The 20,978-nt window shown below is 44.1% G+C and overlaps 1 protein-coding gene across 4 annotated transcripts; it reads right to left on the bottom strand.

Annotated features, from left to right (window-relative positions):
* Nucleotides 1-664: 664 nt before the first annotated feature.
* On the bottom strand, nt 665-20,889 carry LOC137104272 (metal transporter CNNM4). 4 transcript variants are annotated; one of them, XM_067485231.1, is made up of 8 exons: nt 18,927-20,889; nt 15,182-15,325; nt 13,716-13,850; nt 12,967-13,136; nt 11,383-11,479; nt 7,666-7,755; nt 6,242-6,417; nt 665-5,705 (listed from the first exon to the last, which is right to left on the bottom strand). In XM_067485231.1, the coding sequence occupies exons 1-8, from the start codon at nt 20,419-20,421 to the stop codon at nt 5,166-5,168; spliced, it is 2,847 nt and encodes a 948-aa protein (XP_067341332.1). In that variant the 5' UTR covers nt 20,422-20,889; the 3' UTR covers nt 665-5,165. The 4 variants fall into 4 exon arrangements, with proteins under 4 accessions (XP_067341332.1, XP_067341333.1, XP_067341334.1 ...); XM_067485232.1 differs by lacking the exon at nt 7,666-7,755; XM_067485234.1 differs by lacking the exons at nt 6,242-6,417; nt 7,666-7,755 and having other exon boundaries at nt 5,520-5,705.
* Between the last annotated feature and the right edge of the window lie 89 nt (nt 20,890-20,978).

Raw genomic sequence — 20,978 nt, 5'->3', positions numbered from 1 at the left:
ACTGATTTATTTAGACGTCTATGTGTCACTTTGTGTCAGTTACGTTTTGTGTCTGACTTCAGAGGCTTTGTTTTTTTCCGCCCCGTTAGTGTCTAATCTCTACTTGCATTCATTCTTCCACTCAGCTGCTCGTTCCTGTCTGCAGCCTTTGTTGGAGAAAGACGATTAGAAACTTGGTTACAGAATTACACTGCAAAAAAATTCCCTACCCCGATTTCAGAAATCAGCTTTCCCTAGAAAGTCCCCTTTAACATGGTTACTTGCGTCCATATAAACACACCGAGTGTCTCACTCTGGGACACACCTGGTGGGTGGGCTTGGATTTGATCCTGCAGCCTTCTGCATCCCAGTCTGACGCTCTACCCACTGAGCAACAGACAGAATTTGTTTCTTTAAAATGAGTTGAATCTTTAGAGCAATAGTTTTTAATTTGTCTCTGTATTTTCCATCTCTCTTCCCTGTTGTGTGTAGTAATATTACTATTATGAGTGTATATAATCAGAAGTACTTAACACGCTTGAGCCTATGAAGCACAGAGCAACCAACTTCCTTTTGATGGCAGAATCTGAGGAGCCACGTACACACACATCTTGGGAACAGTTTGTTTAATGTGAAATGAGTGAATTTGACAAGAAACTGCGTGAAAATCAAACAGAGGCAGATGTTCAATAGAGAAATATATCTCAGGTTTATTAACCTCATAGATTTTGTCTTACAGTAGTTATAAAACAGTATGTACACATTGCTGTAAGTTACACAGTCCCTGTTTGCTCCTCCATCTCTGTTCCAGCGCTGCAACAAAACCAAAGCCAAACATGTTAGAGCAGCGTCTGAAATTAAAAATGTGCCAAACAGGAATTCTGCCTCCACTGTGCAAACCCTGGAGACACGAAGAGGCAGAACACTTTCACTCCGGGGACTTAATGCTTCCAGGCCCAAAGAACTGTTCTAATTTATTAGTTTTGTATTTCAGGTCCTTGGATCATCACAACTCTCAGGACTTAAGAAGCCCCCGTTTCTTATGCAAACAATTCAAATCTAATGATATCTCAAAGAGACATAGGTGCAGACACATGTCTTAGGGGCACGATTCTTCACTCTCCTCGGCTTCTTTCTGCAATGCTCCACAGGCTTGTGAATGAAGCACTGTGTGGAGAAGTCTCCAGCTCCATCAACCCTGCAGCAGAAATTATTTCTCACTGCTGGAGGGCCGCAAAACATCTGAGCAATAACGACGGCTTAGCAGACCGGACCGGCAGTTAAAGCAGAGGAATTTCAATACTTCTGAGCGGCGGGAGAGCAGTCAGGGCTGGTTTGAGAAGGAGGAAAAGGTGTTGAAAGGTGAGAGGGAAGCGTTGGAGGAGAGACTTTGTAAGGCAGCAGGTAACAGACAGGAAATGGGAAGGATGGAGTAAATTATTGAGGTCAACTCTGTGCAATGTTTATTGCTTTACATTGGCTTCCTAGTAAAAGAGCATCTGAACATCTCTCTTTATAAATAGTCTCTAACATCTCTCTCAGCAGAGTATTTACACAGTAACACAAACAGCAGTCAGGGAGCTGAACACAGTGTTTGCAGATAAAGTGACCCAGTAAAAGCTGCATCTCGCAGCTGGAAGCCCGTTTCACAGAACCACACCTTCAGGTGCAAGTCTTCATCAAAAACAAATACAACACCAACAAGTACAATGTGTACAATAAATACAACTTTACTAAGTAGAACACTTTTTCACATGTCCCAGTACACAAACTGGCAGTCACACAGCCAACCAGTGGCTTCACTGGAAACCAGTATAATACCAATTGCTACAAGAGACCAATATGAACCAGCAGGCAGATATACATTTTGTTCAAAAAGAGGGTAAGACTAAGTCCACTGGGTACATGGATTTAGCAGGTTTTCCTTTTCAAACTGGTGAACTGCAAAGCTCACGCTCAATAAAATCTACGGTGTTCACCTCTCCATGGCTGGACCTGCGCATCATGGGGCCCTTGAGTAAAAATGAGCTGCAGGGCCCCAATTAGCCCAGTTGATATCCAGCCTGCAGAAATCAAGAGAAATGCTTTGGATTATTAGCCTTATGCTACACAACCCACAAGTTTAAAGTGTTTTTACGTCAGTGCTAGCTTATTCAACAGTTTCTCATCTGCATCTTTTGCAAACAAACATCATCATATTATTATTATTTCCTTATATCTTCAGCCAAGTAATTGAGCTTCAGAGTCAGTGCAGGTAAAAACAGGTATATTACATGATAGCAGCTCCGCTCGTCAGGGTTGAGGAGTGAGTGCTTTAATCTGCTGGAACCCAACCAAATGTCCTCCAGCTACTTCTCCGCTCTGAACGTGGGTTCAACCGGTACATTATCATTTATATACACAATAACAAGTACTTCACAATGTGTCAAGTGCAATACATACAAATTAATCCCTGGTTTGGAAGTTCATACAAATAAATACCTTACGTACATAGTGAGGAAATGACCTGTTGCAGAATCTTTATGTTTAGCTTCAGGAGAACATCACTGGTGTTGAACATGCAATGAAACGTTTGTAGTCCGTTAAAATCTCAAGTTACTGTGCTGTGAATATTCTTCATTTTCAAGTGTCAATTCTTAACGGAGCGCTGGCTGTTGGCTTACAGGTACTGAACAATACTTTAGGCTAAAGGAAAAGCTTAACAGTGTGGGAGCAGTTTTTCCTTTACGAGAGATGAGAACGTTCAAACCGCTTTCTTCGTACAATTCAGTCCTGTAAGGTACAAACAAGAATTGATGCACAGCATGAAATATTTCAATCTTTGCTGCAATGATGCCACAATAACTTATAAAACACTAAGTATAAAATAAAAGTAAACCGAATTGTATCAGTGTCGTACAGCAAACAAATGTGCAGGTTCTTGCTGTCTTCACATGTCACAACCTATTTGTATGGGATGAGATAAAACAGACATGGAAAAGATTATTGGTCCCTTTCATGAAAAATAGGAAAAAACCCACAATTTTCTTTGACAAAACTTAACAATGACAAAATGAATAAAAAATATATTTGTGAATGAACAAACATTTGACTTTCCCTTTGATTCTTGGGACAGTCAAATGTGAATGAAAATGGCGTTAACAGATCTGTTAGAAAGGAAATTCAATCGGTTTCAAATTCCCCCCCTCTTCCTTAAAAACAACAGCTCTGCCATAAAAAGGAGAAAAACATCTGGACTGGTAACTATGAAACAAACAAATCAGAAATAGATGAATAACATCGGTATTTCTAGTATCCTGGCTGCAGCTCTGCCTCAGACCGACACACTTATTGTTTTAAGCTGTCAGTAATAAAGTTGCCCTCATTAGATTTGCTCTGCAGATGGTGAACTTACTGAAAACGTGTCATTTTCAACCGAGAGTTTTGACATCAGTTAAGACCTCAGTCCATCATTTCACTTTAGTGCTGGAACATCATAAGATCCCGGGTGTGAAGCTTTGATCGGGCGACGGCGTCAGACCAGAGACCTTTTCACAGTGAGGAAACATTAAACGCTGTCTGTGCAGTTTGTGTGGTCTGATTTCTGCAGCTCGTCCTTCATCTGACAATGCAGGATTTTCAAGAACCAAAGAAAACAGACAAACAAAAAATATTCACATCACTATCAATACTCAGTGGTTTTGCAAGTTTTAGCCTTTTATCTGTTGTTCATTTAATTTATACTAATTATATTTCCCACTGCGTGACACAGTTTCCCCAACTTTCCACTTATTTCCACAGATCATATTAGTTAGTAGACTCTTGTCTGAAATATGCTGATGGAATAAATATATATTACAGATAAGTATAATTTAATTATCAGTGGCCTTTAAATTGTGCTTCAGTAATATCAAATAAAATTAAAAACTCCATTAGTACATTGTGTTAATGAATTTTTTCCATTTAAAAAGTTAAATCAAAAATAGTTATTATTGTTGTTATTCCATGTATGTAGCAGTTTTCTAGTTGTACTCCACAATTAATTGGTGTGTAATTTTGCGCACGTCTTTGTAGGTGTTAACAAATGAAAGACAGTGCTCACGTTGCATTTACTGTAGTGACATTTGAAAAGTTTACGAGTAAAAGCAACTCGCATGGCTGCAGAGGTTCGTGCAAACCAAAAATCCAGTGGTTCATTCATTTCGTTTTTGGTTTGTTTAAATGAGAGAGAGAGGGATAAAGCTTGAGTTTAGTCAAGTCTGCAGAAATGAATGGAAAGAAACACGTGCCTTAATATTTAAAGTAGATCCTAAAAACCTAAAATGCTGCAGTACGGTTTGCAGACTAGTCAGGTCATAATACGTATAAAATGGGTAAAAACAAGCAAAAATCACTGGTTTAGTTGTTTAAATTCCCTCTGGGCTACGAAAGCCCCTCAGTGCAGAGGGTCTGGTCCATTTGCTGGTAAGTGCATCGACTCACTGACAGCTGGGGGTCTCAGACAAACAGCCGATCTATAACAAGACCTAGCAAAAATCTTACCCTGCCAGTAAAAACGTGACTTCGTAGCTTTTTGGGAGTTTCATTCTGTGAAAGAGGCAAACTACATAAAGACAGTAAACTGCACAGCAGGGAAAGTCCCCACTTACAGGGTCAGTTCACACAAATTAGGTAAAAAGTGCCTAAAGTGCAAACGTGCCACTGATATAGACAAATAGAGATGCAACACAAATCAAATAATCAGTAGTTGTAAGGGGAAATTTTAAATATATCCCCTTAAGAAAATTCGACCTTTTATGTCTAAATTTCAGTTTAAAAGCAAAATGCCTTTTCTAAATCAATGTCCCAGGTAAAGTGGACACCAATGAACCGACTTTACTCTGTTTTCTTTTGTTTGTGCAGCTTTTGAGAGCTCACCTTAAACCTGAAAGCATCTCATAGCTTGGTCAAATTATACCATAACTTTCTGCAAGTCAGTGATAAAATCTGTCTTTTTGCCGTTTGTGTGAACTGATCCATATTCCTCATGACCCTGTTTCTATTTCTGCTCCTTGTCCATCTGCCCTTTTTGTACTTTCAACAATGGCTGTTTTTTAGTGTTGGGAGGGGAACATGCAGTGGGGGTTGGGATAAAAGACGATGTGCGTGTGGGTATAAAGGTCCTCGACATCTCTCGGACATCGACAGAAGAGTTCAGTTCGGAGACTTCAGATGGTGCTTTCAGTGTGTGCATGACTGATGGTGTGAACATGCGGGTGGGGGTGTGCCTGGCTGTGGCTAAGCCGACGGGGGCCCAAACAGTTCTGCTGCTCACCGAGCAGTGTGGCGGTTTCTTCCGGCCCGTTCTCGGGGCCAGCAGCCGATAGGGACTGTTGGGACTTGGAGGACAGACTCAGGTGGGGGTTCAATGTGCATGGTGCTGTACCCAAAGAGGATGGAGGGGTTTGGGAGATGGGGGCGTGGTTGCTGGGAGGTGGTGTGGCTTGGGGCAGGGACTGGCTCGGCCTGCGGTTGGAGGAGGTGCTTCGGGGTAGAGCGGAGCAGCTGCTCGGTGGCGTCAGCTGAGCGTTGGACGGCTGGCGTTTTGCTGGAGGTGTGGCCAGTTGCAGGGGGGTGCGCGACCCTGGGGGCGTCACGGGGAGTAAAGAGGCAGATGTGTCCAGGTGAGTGTTACTGCCGTCTGGAGACTGAGGTGAGCTGTCCAGCCTAGAAGCCAGGAGAGCGTTCTGGTAGTGGGCACGAGTGATCTGAGGAGGAGAGAAGCAGTGGTGACATGTGACAAAGTACTTGTACTTTACTGGTGTATTTCCGCCAAAACATATCACTTCACAACTTCACAGATTTTTCTACATTATCACAACATTATGTTTATTGTGAAACAGAAACACGGTCAGAACCATTGAACTGCACAGTCACTGGCCACTTTATTAGGTACAGCAGTACAATCTACTATCTATTTTTACAAGGTTCTAATTCATCAGTCTCTCACTTGAAATTGTCATTATCGAGCTGACGGTGGTTAGTGGAGTCGGAGGTGCATTATATTAAGGTGTTTGTAATGTATTGGCCCCTCATTCATTTTAAATGAAAGCCAAAGTTTTAGAACCACCTCATAATATGATGCATGTAAAAATTTTAACCTTTTAAAAGTTGAATCCATAGTAGAGCTGCTGCACTGGAATTTGTCCAGTGAGTGTAAGTCCTTCAAAATTAATCCAGGTTGTACTGTTTGTGGCCACAACTAGCAAAACTCTAACAGCTGATGCACAGTGGGATGAGTAACCTTGACAAACTGCAGGTCTGTGAGAGCTCGTACGCAGAAGTCGGGTTTGTACTGGAAGGGGGTTCCGGGGATCTGAGTGTTGCTCCCACCGACGGATCCGCTCTCTGGGGGGCGTTCGGTGCAGCTTAGAGACGCCGAGCGGTTGAGGTTGCCCCCGTGTAACGGAGAACGAAACTCTGGGAGCGACAGAGAAGAGGGTGAGCAAGAGGGTGTAGATGCATAAGCTATGTGAAAAAAATCAAGCTCAGTCTCACACACACACACACACACACAGAAACAATAAAAAGTGAGATGAAAAGACACTGATTGTGTCTGAAAATGGGGAAAATGCACAAATGCACAAAACACGTTGTCATTGTGTCTGAGTGATAATGTAGAGATGAGGCCACAAACATGCTGTGCGATGAGACGAGCTGCATCGTTTGAGCATTTTCTGGCTGTGACAGGACGGTTTGTGCTCTGAGGAGGAGCCGGGCTCATTGGCTGGTTTTAGTGATGTCATAAAGGGAAAGCATCCGTTCAATCCGGTGTGAAGGAGGGTTGTGTTAAAGGAGAGAGAATCAGAAAACGTCAGCAGAGAGGAGATCGAAACACTTGTGCTCAAAGGAATAGGTCGACATTTTAGGAAACATCTCAGTTTTCCCTAAGTTGCGCCGTGTTTAATGCTGTTGGCTTCAGATTTAACGGACTGATCAAAAAGTGGCACGAATCTTTGCATCCAACTCTCAGAAACCAGTTCATTTCTCAAAATGTCAAACTGTTCCTTTAACCAAAGGGCTACGTTCAGTGTCCAGCTCCTTGCAGGAGCGATGAAAGACCTTGGTTACAGGTGGAGGAGGTGGTGACAGGGTTAGAAAACCGAGGATGCCGCACAAAAGACCCCCATCCAGCAAGACTGTCCCAGCCATCTGAGCCGGAGCTAAAGTCTGCTTTACACGATGGACAAGTCCTACAAGTCTCCTGCTATTCCTCCTCCCAGCCACTGATGTCATCAACTTTTTACTTCGCTAATCACACCTTAGCTTACACAGTGTGGTCCATATATACTGCGTGTGCACAGTGACATCACTTTAATCAGTTCATTACACGCAACACAAATGTCCTTTTGGACTCATGGAAGGACTGATTGGACGGAGTCTGGGTCAAACATTAAGTATCATCTTGGTTGTATAAATATGCAAATATCTCAAATTTCTAACAACACCATCCTTGTATGAATGAAGTAAACGATGATTTAAAACTGCAAAAAAACGGAAATCAATTTAAACTTTTGAAAGTTTTGTCTTTCCTGTCCACTGTCTGTACTGTATGTACTACTACTACTAGTACTTGCTGGATCAGAGCTGAGGGGATGATGACAAAAAGAAAATGGGGAGATCGGTTTAAGGAAGACCCTGCCCCCGGTGGCCCATGAGAGAGTTTACCTGGGAAACGAGAGAACAGAGAAAACCTCTTTAGAGAGAGGCGTCGTGGAGGGGGGGACGCCACTGATGGGGAGAGAGGAGGGGTGACGGCTGTTAGAGAGAGAGAGACATGAGCTGCTTTAGTTGATTTAGCATTTGAAGCGAAACGACGCCCCCAGTTGGAGCAGCACTGCATCGCTGCCTGGTTTTCTCCGGCTTTAAGTCACTTTCTCTGTTTGTTCATGAGCCTGGTGCAAGAATGTGGCTGCAACAGCAACAGATTGTCTTTCAGTGCATCGTCTGCTGTGTGAAGAACTCACTGAAATTCTACGTCTGCACTTTGTGAAGTGATCTGTAACAAAACCGCCCTGAACGTGGGCCAAGATCAGATGGTGGCTCTGGTTCTGGTTCAAGCTGTTACAATGACACCAAGCCTGTTACTATTGTAACGAGTTTAATACAACAAGCTCAGAGGTGGTAAAAACGTTTGAATATCATAATGTGTGAAAAGGTGTTACAAATAAAATCATGAAATAAGCATTTTAATTTACTACAAAGGTATTTTTCTGAAAATATATTTTCTTAATTAGCTGATTTTTCAAAGAACTTTGACAGCAAGAACTGTGATTGTTTTTTTAAGAAATATTTGTTCATTTCAAAAGTGATGCCAGCAACAAAGTCTAAAAAAGTTTGGACAGGGGCCACTAAAGTATCAAAACCTTGAGTAAACCTAAAAAAAAAAACACAGCTGGTGGATCATCTTGCAGCCAAGGGGGTTAATTAGCAACAGGTCAGTTTCATGACTGGGTGTAAGAAGAGTAACGGAGTCAGTGAGTCACTCTGACAAAATATGTGTTCAACACCTCCAGGATAACATTTCACTTTGTCATTTACAGTTCCTAATAAACATCCACAGAAATGTCTCTAACAGGGGACAAGGTTGACAACCAATACTGAATGTCCTCAGGCAGCACCGCATTAAAACAGACCTGGTTCTGTAGCTGAAATCACTGCAAAGGCTGTAAAAACTGTACCATGCAAAGAAACAACCACATATAAACAAGATCCAGAAACAGTGTCACCTTCTCTGAGCCTGAGCTCATTTATAATGGAGGTGAACTTTTAATGAAATTCTTTTTGCAAAGGATCCTAAAGGACAGAGACCATCGGACATGTTATGTCAAATCCTATATCAAGCAGGAAGTTTCGAGCTTCTAATAATGAAACGCATCTATTTTTTGAAAATAGAACTAAATGTCTTACTTTTAACATTTGATGTGTCTTTTTTATTATTTGAATCAAAACCAGGTTTTTTTTAGATGACTTCACTGTATTTTTTTTACATTTTACAGTGTCCCAAAATTTCTAAAAAGTTTTTGTATTTTAACATTTATTTTACTCCTTTTATGACGTTTACAATAATAATTATTATTATATTTATCTCTTTTCCTTCCTTTTTCTTTCTAGCAGTAAAAGGAGTGACAACCAATTGTGTTGTACTGTGCAATTCTTAAAACTTACAGTACAACAAGCAGATGCTGTAACATGTTTATCATTTTGTTGTTTAGTAAAATTCCTATCACACATTGGCTGTTTGGATGAGAAATGGTCAAATGTTTGACAGAAACATCTGACATATACATACAGTATAAGCTGCATTTACATGCTGCACACACACACACACACTGAGCTGCATAGTGTGCAGACAGAGAAGAGACAGAGAAAATGAGCAACGACATTTTCACAGCAGTTACGACCCTTAAACAGCAGGAGGCGCCCCAGAGTCAACAAATACAGTTTGTCAGGATGCTGTCCATTAATGCTGCAGGAGCACTGACACCCCAGGCTGCACTGTGCCTCTCAAGTATCACCCCCCCCCCCCCCCCCCCCCCCAACAGACACACACACACACACACAACCTTCACCTCCAACCCACCATCAGTGTGCATCATTAGCCGCATGCTTTCATAATCAGGGACATGGAAAACTGCCCATTATTATGTAACTGGACACATCTGCTGCATGTGTGCAATTGTCCATATGGCCACATTTACTAATTTCATTTGTATTTAATCACATGTTACGACATGTTTGCATCCTGTGTTCTTCTCAGTGTGAAGGTTTGTCTCATGTGTAACAGCAGGTTAAACACTGAGCTGAAGGAAACATTTCCAGAAATTAAAGAGTTGGAACCAGATTCACGTTTAGTAAATGAGGCATAAAAAGCTGATTTATAAGATAAACAGAAACATTCCTCACTGCTAAATGTATGAACTGTAATAAAAAACACACAAATAAGTCTGTGAGCGAGTTCTAACAGGTCTGTCTCTTCTTTAGTCTCTTTGGTCTCCGGCATCAGAGGGAGCTCGGAGGAAAAAAAACCCCTTTATTACCAACTCCCTGACACAGAGCATCAGCAGACTGTAAAGGAGCAGCACAGCTCACTGAGCAAACTGCTGCCACCATCACAGAAAAGAGGTTCTGCTCACACAAACACACCTCTCTTGTTTTGATACAGTTTACACGACAGGAAAAGTGCCTGTAGGTGTCACTGTGGTTCTCTTCTTCCCTAAGAAAAGTCCAGTTGGACTCAGACACAGCTGTGTATTTTATTGGATTTAACTATCTGCCAATTTACTGAAGCGATGCTTTTAATGAAGCTGAGGGGAAATACTTCTCATCCTCAGACAGAAAAATATGAGCTCTTCAGAAAACAAAATGTAGGGACATAATGGACAATGTTGGACTCCTCCTGAACCCAGCACCATTTACAAGCTGTGCAGAAGGATCCAGGTTCATAAATGTCCCCTCAGATACTGAATATTCAAACAATTCACAAATGTACAGCTGCTGTTCCACATGTGTCCACAGTCCCTCTCTTTAAATGTCTCAATCCTGCTGCTGTGAGACAGCCTACACTGTTCAAAAAAGTCAAAGACAAGGAGCTCTAATGTTTAAGATAAAGGTGAGAAATTAGAAAAATGGAATAAGGGACATATCACTGCAACATTAGAGTTGGTTGTTAAAATGAAGACATTGATGCACAGTACTGCTACAAGTAGTGAAGTGTTTTGCTTCTACTATATACAGTAAAGTCCTTATCAATCCACCGCAGTCAAGGAAATTCCACAAGAATGGAAATTCTTTTGTGCTATTCTGCCAAAACAAATATGGTGGAGAGCAGTGACTCATAAATGAACATCCAATCCTGGATGGAGCAGCGTGGACAACATGGACTGTAGAGTCTCCGCAGGAACATGAAGGTCAAAAAACTTTGGAAAACAAAAAGAACTTCAGGTAACGTTCTAGTTGCTGTTTATAACCCTTGTTGTTGCCAATGTCAGTCTCACATATTAAATGTATTTAAAATACTGTTGAGAAACATTAGTATGACAGAGTCTGTGTTCAGCTTTACTTTTTCCACCTGCAGTATTGGAGAGGATTTAAGAGTACAAGTACACAAAGACAGAATCGTCCTGATGCTGGTATCAGCATCAGGACGTCTCTACCTCTAGAGTTCTTCCTGTGCAGATGCTGCCTGACAAACGTGGCACAAAGTCTCCCACAGAAGTCAGAGGAGCAACACAGCGATCACTCCTCACCATGCAGCAGGTATCAACAATAACCTGTCAGCTCATTCGTGTCCTCATGGGATCTTTCAGAATAACATCGATATACAGGACAGTGCAGCACTGCATGTTTCCTGTGTCTGTGCATGTGCAGCATGTGTCGTCTCACCCAGTTGCGGTGAACTTAGAGCCATGACGCCGTAGTAAGAGAACGGGCCAGTTTCAAACTTCATGTTTTCATTTCCAGCTTCCACCTCCACTCGCCCCTGAAACACACACACACACACATTTTGTTTAATAAGACGTCGTCGTGTGGGTCAGTCAGGAGATTCTGCTGCGCACACACCAGGACTCATCTGGTAACAGAAACACTCCAACGTCCTATAAATATTACATTCTGCCACAGGAGCACTGCTGCAGAGTTCAGTATCTCTTTGTCTCAAACGCTCAGACACCCCCCAAATACACAGACAGAAGGCTGATTTTAGTTTGTGAGGACATTCTGGTCCCTCCTCACCCCCTCACACACAACTCCTCCAGACCATTTAGCCTTGACCCTCTGGTTTGTGGGCGTCCTGAAAGGCTACGTAGTCTCCTACGAGGTCAAATGAAGGTTTTCAGAGGCAAACCCAGAAGATGCTGCTAGATGATGCTTCATAATGTGCATGGATCTGCACCAGTATCGATCCTCCTATCGATCCATGCTCTGTCTCAGGACAGAGCATGGATCAGGCTGAATATTTCTGTCCAAATCCCAACAGGCTCATTGTATTTTATGTCCAAACCTCGAGTGTGTCTAATATCATGGATAGTTATCGTCACGCACTAAACAGGGACTTAACCATTACAGACTCCTCATTTTAATACTGAAAAGCTCTTTAGACTAAAGAAGAAACGTGGATTCCTGTGTGTTAAGTGTTAAGTGTGTCTCTAAAACCATCATAGAAACAGAAGCTGTGAAAGGAGGTGGACAGCAGCAGGCAGCAGCCACTACAGCTCCACATTTACTTCCTAAAGAAAAGCTGATTTTTGCAGCTCTCGTCAGCCACAAGCCTTTCTGTCCAGTTACTGTCTTCCTGGTGCAGAGGAGGGACGTCCTGACAGACACCGTATCTCAGCTCCCTGCTGTTGATTTCACACTCCATACGCTCGGCTCCCGTCCTTTTCTTCCTCCTTAACCCTTCAATCCCCTCTCACCCCTCGGCTTGTCTTCATCTGACGTAAGTGGATCTACGAGTGACGGGGGAGCAGATTGAGGAGCCTGTCTGATCCACACTCGATCATCAGAGCGAGTCCGAAAGCCTGGACGAGCAGGTTTATATTGTTCTCATCTGCTACGTTTCAGTTATTCCCCAGTGACGTCAAAGACATTAAAGCTTTCAGATTTTCTGCCAAAAGTGTCTTGATTTATAATACTATGATATTTGAAATAGTTGAAGTGGACCTGAAACAGTGCACTAATTCATTATGTAATTTACAAAGCTATTTCTGCAATAATTTCCATATTTCTTCAAGAACCAAGGACAAATATTTCCTGTGAAGATTTTCTATCTTTGCATTATGTAATAGTACATTTATTATTTAACTGTTTAAGGTTGAGGAGGTCATTTGATTTGAAGACATGGTACTTTTCACCATTTTAAACATTCATGGAGAGAACATCTCTAAATCAAACATATCAAACTAAATGGGAAAAAGAGCCACAATCCCCATCACAGTGTGTGTGTGTGTGTGTGTGAGTGTGTGTGTTTACCTGCAGGATGAGCACAAAGTGGTCGACAGGTTTTCCCCTCTGGTACAGGAAGTGCTGCAGCGAGCGTTTGTCGTTTTCGTTGAACTTGAGCTCCTGGATGACGTCTGGGTGTTTGAGGATCCTCAGCAGGACTTTCTCTGTGATCTGGAACGGGCTGAACAGACTCACCTCTGCACACGCAATGTAGGAAATCACAGCAAGAATCACGTTATAATATAATCTCGACTGCCTCGTGTGCTCATGTTTGTGTGGTTTGTCATCATGAGCCTGTCTGTGTGTAATGTTTGAAATGACATTCATTTGTATAATTGTGGCCTTAGTGCTTTCAGCTTTAGATATTTTAGTTTGTTTTGGGTTTTATCAATTTCTTTAACATCTGACTGTGGAACAATATTGAAAGTAACACAAATTGTAATAACAAATAACCTACAGGCACAGAATTTATTGGTTCTGTTACATGTTGTAATTTTACAACAACATGTAAACAAATAAGTGACTTATTGGTGAGTAGTTAATATTTCGTATTTTCTGTACAGTAACAATAAATTTGAATTTATCGTTTTATACATATATTGTATTTGTTTCCCAATTAAACAAACAAAAGGGAATCCGGCATAAAGAGATCATCAGACTGCCGAGGATTCACACCAAGGTCAACGTGATCCCTAATCCACCACAGACCATGACTTTGAAACAAATCTGTGCCGCCTGGCTGTCAGATTAACCTCCTCAACCTCCTCGTTTCTCACCTGTGGCCAGGAAACGATGAGCTGCCAGCATGAGCTGAGGAGAGATCTTAACTTTACTGTCGCTGTCCTGCTTGAAGGCGGAAAAATCCCGCTTGCTCTTGTTGGGGTCCACCTTTTTTCTGTTTCTGTTGTCAGCTGCAAGAAATAGAAAAAGAATAATGTCACCAAAGACAACAATGGCAGAGAGGACAGCATGCAGCACATTGTCCACTGGCTGCTTGGCAAATTCAAGGTGACTCCAGGAAGTAACCATGTCCAGAGTTTGGCACAGTGGAGATGGAGATGACTGCTGCCTGGACCAATGACACTCATTCCATCTTCTCAATTGAACAACTTCCAGCTTAAATCAACTACTTCTGGCAGTCCACCATCTTTGTCCACCCCATATTTTTATGAAAGCAGCTGTGGCTCAGCTTTGTAGAGCAGTCTTCCACAAAAACCAGGGTCAGTGGTTCGTTGCACGGTTTCATGTGGACACGTCAAAGCATGAAACCATCTGTTAATGAATTAAATGTATGTTCTCTGTAATATTCTCTTGTCAGACGAAAGTCGAAGCGTCTGGCAACAATGTGTAAGGAGGAAGAAGGACAAGACACAAAACCCAAAGGACACCACCCCAGTGCTAAGGCCCAGGGGTGGACTTCATACCATTGATGATCTGATGATGAAGAAGAATCACGTGAATATTTTGAATCATCATCTGCAGACATCAGCCAGGAAGCTAAAACTTGGACGCAAACGTGTCTTTCAGCAGGACAAATATACAAAGTGTCCGTGCAAATTGGTAACAAAATGGCTGAAGGCTAAATGAGTAGTTTCAGGGTGGGCAGCACCAAGTCTGGACTGTAATCCTACACACATTTGTAAGCTAAGCTGAAAAGACCCACCAACGGTTGTGAGAGGAGGCTGACAAATGTGAACAGTGAAGTGTCTCTAGTCCTGTTTCTCAGTCTGCAAACTGGATTATCGGGTCTGTCTGTGGCGTAGACATCTCTTGTTGTCCAAAAATGATTAAAAACACTGGAAACACAGCGCTCACTCCTGGTAGAGCAGTTTACTTTCTATAACTTGTCCCTCACATGCTGTGAAATGCCTGTGTGCAGCGGCCTGAAGTACGCAACACTTGACCAAGTGTTTTGGAACAAAGGTCTATCTGGCTGATGTGTCTTTAGTGGTTTTGGGACAGCACAGGAGGTCTACGGCACAGACCAACAAGATCATCCAGGCTGCAGAACGACACTACACGTAAGCAAAAGGAAATTCAGCTTCTCCTTCAATAGTCCTGCCTCCGAACAGTAACAAAGTGAATGCTGACCCTTTGACAATGTGATCAACTAAAAACTTTCTGCACTTATTCTGAAATTTCACATCATGAAAATAAAGCTGCTGGATTTCCTGAACTGACAGAGCTGGGAAAATATACTGAGAACAGGAAGCCCACCGGCACCTGACAAACGCTGACTCACTGTAAAGGTCAGACTCATCCAGGATCTCCGATTTGATTATCTCCTCGATGACGTCCTCTAAGGTGACCAATCCCAGCACCTGGTAGAACGGGTCTCCCTCCCCCTCGTTGTTCACTTTCTGGACAATGGCCAAATGGGATTTACCTGGAGAGGAGAGAGATCAGCTGAAGGTTACAAGCAGCCGTACAGTAGATGTGCTGCTCAGTGTGTGATTGTACCCCTCCCCCCCAACACACACACACACACACACACACACACAAACAAGGATCTGAAGAAGTAGACTACCAGAAAAGTAGGGCGGCATTAAACACGATGCAGAGATTCACTGCTGCTTCCTAAACTTCAGCATCTGGCCTTCAAACTGATGAAGACATCCTGATTTGCAGGGGAGCGTTCGATCTGTCCTCAGCTTTAACCAGACTGACACACACCTTAATATAGCTCAGAGTGGACTAAGAGCTTTGCAGAGGAACTGCCAAACACAGATCAAGAAAGGCTGAGGGAGAGTAATGGGGTTGAAATAAAAAAAAGGAAAAACACCAGATTAATCCACCACTCATTAAAAACCCATCGGACTGTTTTACTGACGCTCAGGCTGCATGTGGACTCGCACGGGTCGGCAACACAAACACCCTGATACGATGTGACCACTTTCATTTAAAACGATGAAGCTAATGCGTAAACAAACACTATGTGGTGAAGAGGAGTGAAGCTGACAGGACAGAAACCTGTCACAGGCACTGAGCTTCCCACAGCAGCAGCAGGGTCTATTTTAGGTCTTTTCACCGGTGTGTGTGTGTGTGTGTGTGGACTAAAATGCAAAGACGGCACCGTCAATGTGAGACGGTGCTATTTGCAGCATGAACAAGGGCTGGATTCTCATACGCTGACGATTTGTGTGCCATTTGACGCACTGCTCTTATACCAAAAGGTCAAAGGTCACGGCTGGCATTTAGGAGACACCAACCTGTGTGATCACAGGAAAGACTTTAAGGACCCCAAACTAACACATCCTTAGAACCAGCCTACGTAACCAGGGATCTTGCCTGTCTGCCAATCTGATTACACCCAGGTCTGACACCCACCCTCTGTGTCCTGATTGACTAGATCAGGTCTTTGGAGGACGCTGCTAGGTGTTAACACAGCACACAAACCCCTCCACCACATGCGATGCTGACTCTCAGCATCTCAGAAAAACAGCATCATCATCATGATAATTAGCTTTAATTTGTTGCTGGTGCTTTGTAGGTGCAGTGCTGCTATCAGTGCTCGGATTTCCGGCACTAATCCAGTGCACCTGAATGCACAGATTTTCATCCCATTAACATGACACGGCCGCCGAGTACACCGATTAGTTTCTGCTCTGAAGCTGAAGCTGATCATCAGTGAAGTCCCTGCTGCAGTGTTGATGAAAATAAAAACTTTATGAGACACTGCTGCAGGCAGTGATTAAAAGAACAGTGTAGAGCAGAGGGGCCCAATCTGTCGATCGCAAAGCTAGTGTGGGTAGATCGCATGGAATTAACAAAGTAGACGTGAGCCCATCATCTGTCCTCACTATGAAATTTGTCACTTGATTGACGTACAGGGCAGCGAGTCTGACATCTGACACATGGGTCACTGCAGAAGCACATGCGTAGAGCAGCACCGAGTGCTGTTAAACTCAAGCCAGCTAGCGAGATAAGCTCCCGACCATGAATCCCTGTCTGATTCTACTCAGTGCAAGTCATCAGAGTACGGTAATATGGGTTCATGTAACATATGGTAAATATATGTTTTGTATTTTTATAGTAGGTAGATCATTTTGACTATTTTATAAGTAGCTCACAAGCCAAAAAAGTGCGGGCAGCCCTGCTCTAGTGGGTCCAGGACGTGACGTTGGTGGATTCATACATATTTTTGGGGTATTTGGATTTTTTATGCTTTTTCCGGCTCTTCGTGCTCTTACGTGCAAACAACGTGCACGCTATTCTCAAGGACGTTTGAAAGTCAAGCGTGAAGCCTACGGTCCATGTCCACACTCTTCAGGGTTCTGACATTAAAACTGTTAATTGTTGGTCATATCCACCTGGAACAACCCAGTGACCGTAATCCCCATCTGATTCACGCTTACGTCATTTTTAGGTAAAAAGGAAAAAACTTTGTGGTTCCAGTGTCAGAAGGGATTTTCTAAATTGTCTTTATCTTGTGTTAACAAGATATTTTCTTATATCTACAGACATGTAAAGACGGGCATTTAATACAGTGTACAACTGGTCCATAAATCGTAGATAAGTTTAAAGCCAAACTAACATCAAAACCAAATTTAAAGTTTCTCTGAAACAACACTGTGTGGTCTGTGAAGAGACCGGTGTTTGCAATTTCTCTGGCTCACAACAATGTCAGCGTGCAGACGGTAAAGCCGACCCACTAAATTCTTACCACACAAAATCATGACACACTCGTTTTGGGTTTGATTAAAAAAAAGATTAAAAAGAATTTTTTTAAGGAGCCTTGCTGTGATTTTATAAACATTGAGCCACAGGATCAAAACCAGATGATGAAGAATGATGTGAAGCTGAAGAGGAGAGAATTGGATAAGCAGGTTTCTAGGTAGCACAGGAGGTTTGTTGGTGTGACAGATGTATTTCATGGCTACTTTACTGAAACGTGGATGTTCCTGTTGCATTATTGCTCCTTTAGTTTGCCGTTTCCTGATGCTCTGCCACTTGACACTGCTTCTTTAAAGACCAGTGGATTGTCAGGAAATCATTCTGCAACCACCTGGTGAATCATCATTTATCAAACGTTTACCTGGTAAAGCTTCTGAAATATGTTGGCTTGATGCTTCTTTCTAAAATCTGCTGCAGTTAAAAATCTACTACTACTACTCTCCTTTCGGCTTATCCCGTGAGTTCGGGGTCGCCACAGCGGATCATTGTCCGCATGTTGATTTGGCACAGTTTTTACACCGGATGCCCTTCCTGACGCAACCCTCCCCAATTTCTACCGGGCTTGGACCGGCACTGCATCGCTGGGGAGGGGGAATGGGCTGTTAGGGGTTCAGGGTCTTGCCCAGGGACACTTCGACATATAGCCACAACTACAACTATAAGGCAACTGCCTTTACCAACTGAGCTATAGCCGCCCCTAAAAATAAATGTTAATTATTGTGTTTGGCCCTTAAACAAATACACGGAATGAAATAAAATCACGCCAATGTCATCTCCCGTCTTCATTCCCTAAACCGATTTTTTTAAACATCAGAAGACAGTGAGGAGGACGAGGGGACATCGACGAATGTCTTTTTATATCCAGCCAACACTTCGAAACCTGAAAATATTCTGTTTAATGTCATGTGAGACAAAGAAAAGCATCAAAGTCTCATATTTCAGAGCACAGAACCATTGGAAATTTGACAGTTGTGCTTTAAACATAACTTGGGTTTCAGCCCTTTAAACCTATTTTAAGGGTTTTGGAGAGTTTCAAAAATGGTTGGTCTTTTCTGCAAACACTTTTATTATCATCTCTAAAGGAAGAAGCGGGAAAAACACATCCTGACCAATGACTGTTTCTCACTTTTCTCCAGGACTCGGTGTGTCTCACATCAGGTGAGTTGAGGTTGAAACCAGCACATTTGTTTTGTTATATGCAGATAAATGCACGCAGGTGTGTCCCTCAGGACGGGGACAGGATGGGGCAGCTGCAGGTTTCTGTCAGAGGAACCAGCAGCTGAGAAGTTGTAATGAGATGAACACACACACACCTTTTTTGAACTCCTCCAACATGGCATCCAGCTTTGTGTCGTGAAAGACAAAGTGCACTGGGTGGTTGTAGAACTTTGTGATGGTCTTCAGGTTGGTGCAGTCGTCTGGGTCCACGAACGCCAGGTCCTTCACGTACAGGATGTCCACGATGTTGGACCTCTCCTCGTCATACACGGGAATGCGAGTGTACCCGCTCTCCATGATCTCTGACATGGTGTTGAAATCCAGGACGGCGTCATTCTGGATCATGAAGCAGTTCGCCAAGGGCGTCATCACATCCTCAACAGTTTTGGTCCTGAGCTCCAAAGCACCCTGAATCATGTTCAGCTCCTCTTTGACCAGGTCGTTGTAGGGCTCCGTCACTTTCAGCATCTCCACCAGCTTCTCCCTGTTGTACACGGTGCCCATCTCCTGGCCCAGCAGGATGTCCAGCAGCTTGCTGACGGGGAAGGACAGCGGGAAGGTGAGTAACATGAAGAACTTGGTCACGAGGATGGTGCTGGCTCCTACAGCCAGCCCGTGGCGGGAGCACAGTGCCTGGGGGACTATCTCACCAAAGATGACGATGCCAATGGTGGAGGCCACCACTGCGCCTAACCCTGACCCGATGAGGTCGTCCAGGAGGATGGTGAGGGTGGTGTTAACCAGGACGTTGCCCAGAAGCAGAGAGCAGAGGAGATAGTTCCCTTTCCTGCGGATGGGCTCGATTTTCCTTGCGTACTTCTTCTCTTTGTCGGTGCCACAGCTCTGGACAATGCGCAGCTCCATGGGGTCCAGCGCCATCAGGCCCAGGTTCAAGCCACTGAACATCCCCGAGAGCACCAGCAGGCAGGAGATGAGGATGGCCTGCAGCCACACGGGCAACAGGGACTTCTTCTCCTCCACCACCAGCACCCTGCCGTCGCTGTCCTCCAGCAGCAGCCACCTGCTCCCGTCCGCGCTCAGGGTGCACAGGGCATACTCCTTGTGCGGCTCGCTCTTGCGGAGCGGTTTGATGTGCACGGTGAGCAGCCCCGACGTGCCGCGACTGCTGACGTTCATGAAGGTCCCGACGCTGATGTCCTTCGTGAAATCAGCACATGTCCCGTCCGGCGCGTTTGTCGCGCCGCTGCCGCCCCTGGCCGCAGCCACCGCCTCCTCCTCTGCACCGTCCTCCTCATGCGCGCCGCCGCCTACGCCCGTGAGCTCCGTGAAGCGGATCTGCGTCCAGGCGCCCGAGTGGAGCTGCACCCCGTAAAACCGGAGCTGCACGGTGCTCTCCTCGGTCAGCTGGATGACACCGTCGTCATTGGTGCTGGCCGGCTTGTCGCTCCTCTCCAGCCGCATGCCGAGCACCTGGCTCTGACCGCCGCTGCCCCTGCTGCCACCGACACCGGACCCCGCAGCACCGCCCCGGGCCGCCGCCGCCGTCTCTGTCCGTCCACCGACGGCGCTCCACAGGCAGATGATGACAGTGAGAATATAACCCTGCTGCCCGCTCCATTCTGTCGCCATGTTTATTTCACTGCTAGGCGACCTCGGAGCTAACGTCACTTACTCATGTCTGAGCGGCTCCGCCCCCCGTGCCCTCCCCCTGTTATCACCGCCTACCGGACAGGGACAGGTAGAGCTAATAAACAAACACTTTCTGCAGCAGCGACCCGCACTAATATGGTTCACCCCTCCCCGGCTTGTTACCCCCCGTCAGTGCTGATGCTGTGTCCAGCGGTTTCCGGAGCCAGCTGCTGTTATGTAAAGGCACATGGCATCTTTGACCCCCGACTTCATCCCCGCATCCCTCTGACAGACGCACCCAGCATTTTCTCCAGAGACGAACTCAATCTGGAGCTGAAATGTTTAATAATAATAACAATATTTACTGATTATTAGGATTGTTTATTAGTAGCTACTCTGCGGTTATGTAAGCGCTCTGCAGCACGTTCCTCCGTCCCTGCTCACACTGCCCCCCAGTGGTCAAAGCAGAGACGGTGATTCTGCAGTGCTGCAAAGAAAACAAGTACATTTCCTCCAAAACTCTACTTCCATAATCTGCACACTCACTGATAATGACA

This window comes from Channa argus, chromosome 18 (genome assembly GCF_033026475.1).
Source record: "Channa argus isolate prfri chromosome 18, Channa argus male v1.0, whole genome shotgun sequence".
Classification (NCBI taxonomy): Eukaryota; Metazoa; Chordata; class Actinopteri; order Anabantiformes; family Channidae; genus Channa; species Channa argus.
Note: the sequence above shows the minus strand (reverse complement) of the source record. Positions and strands in the feature narration are given on the sequence as shown.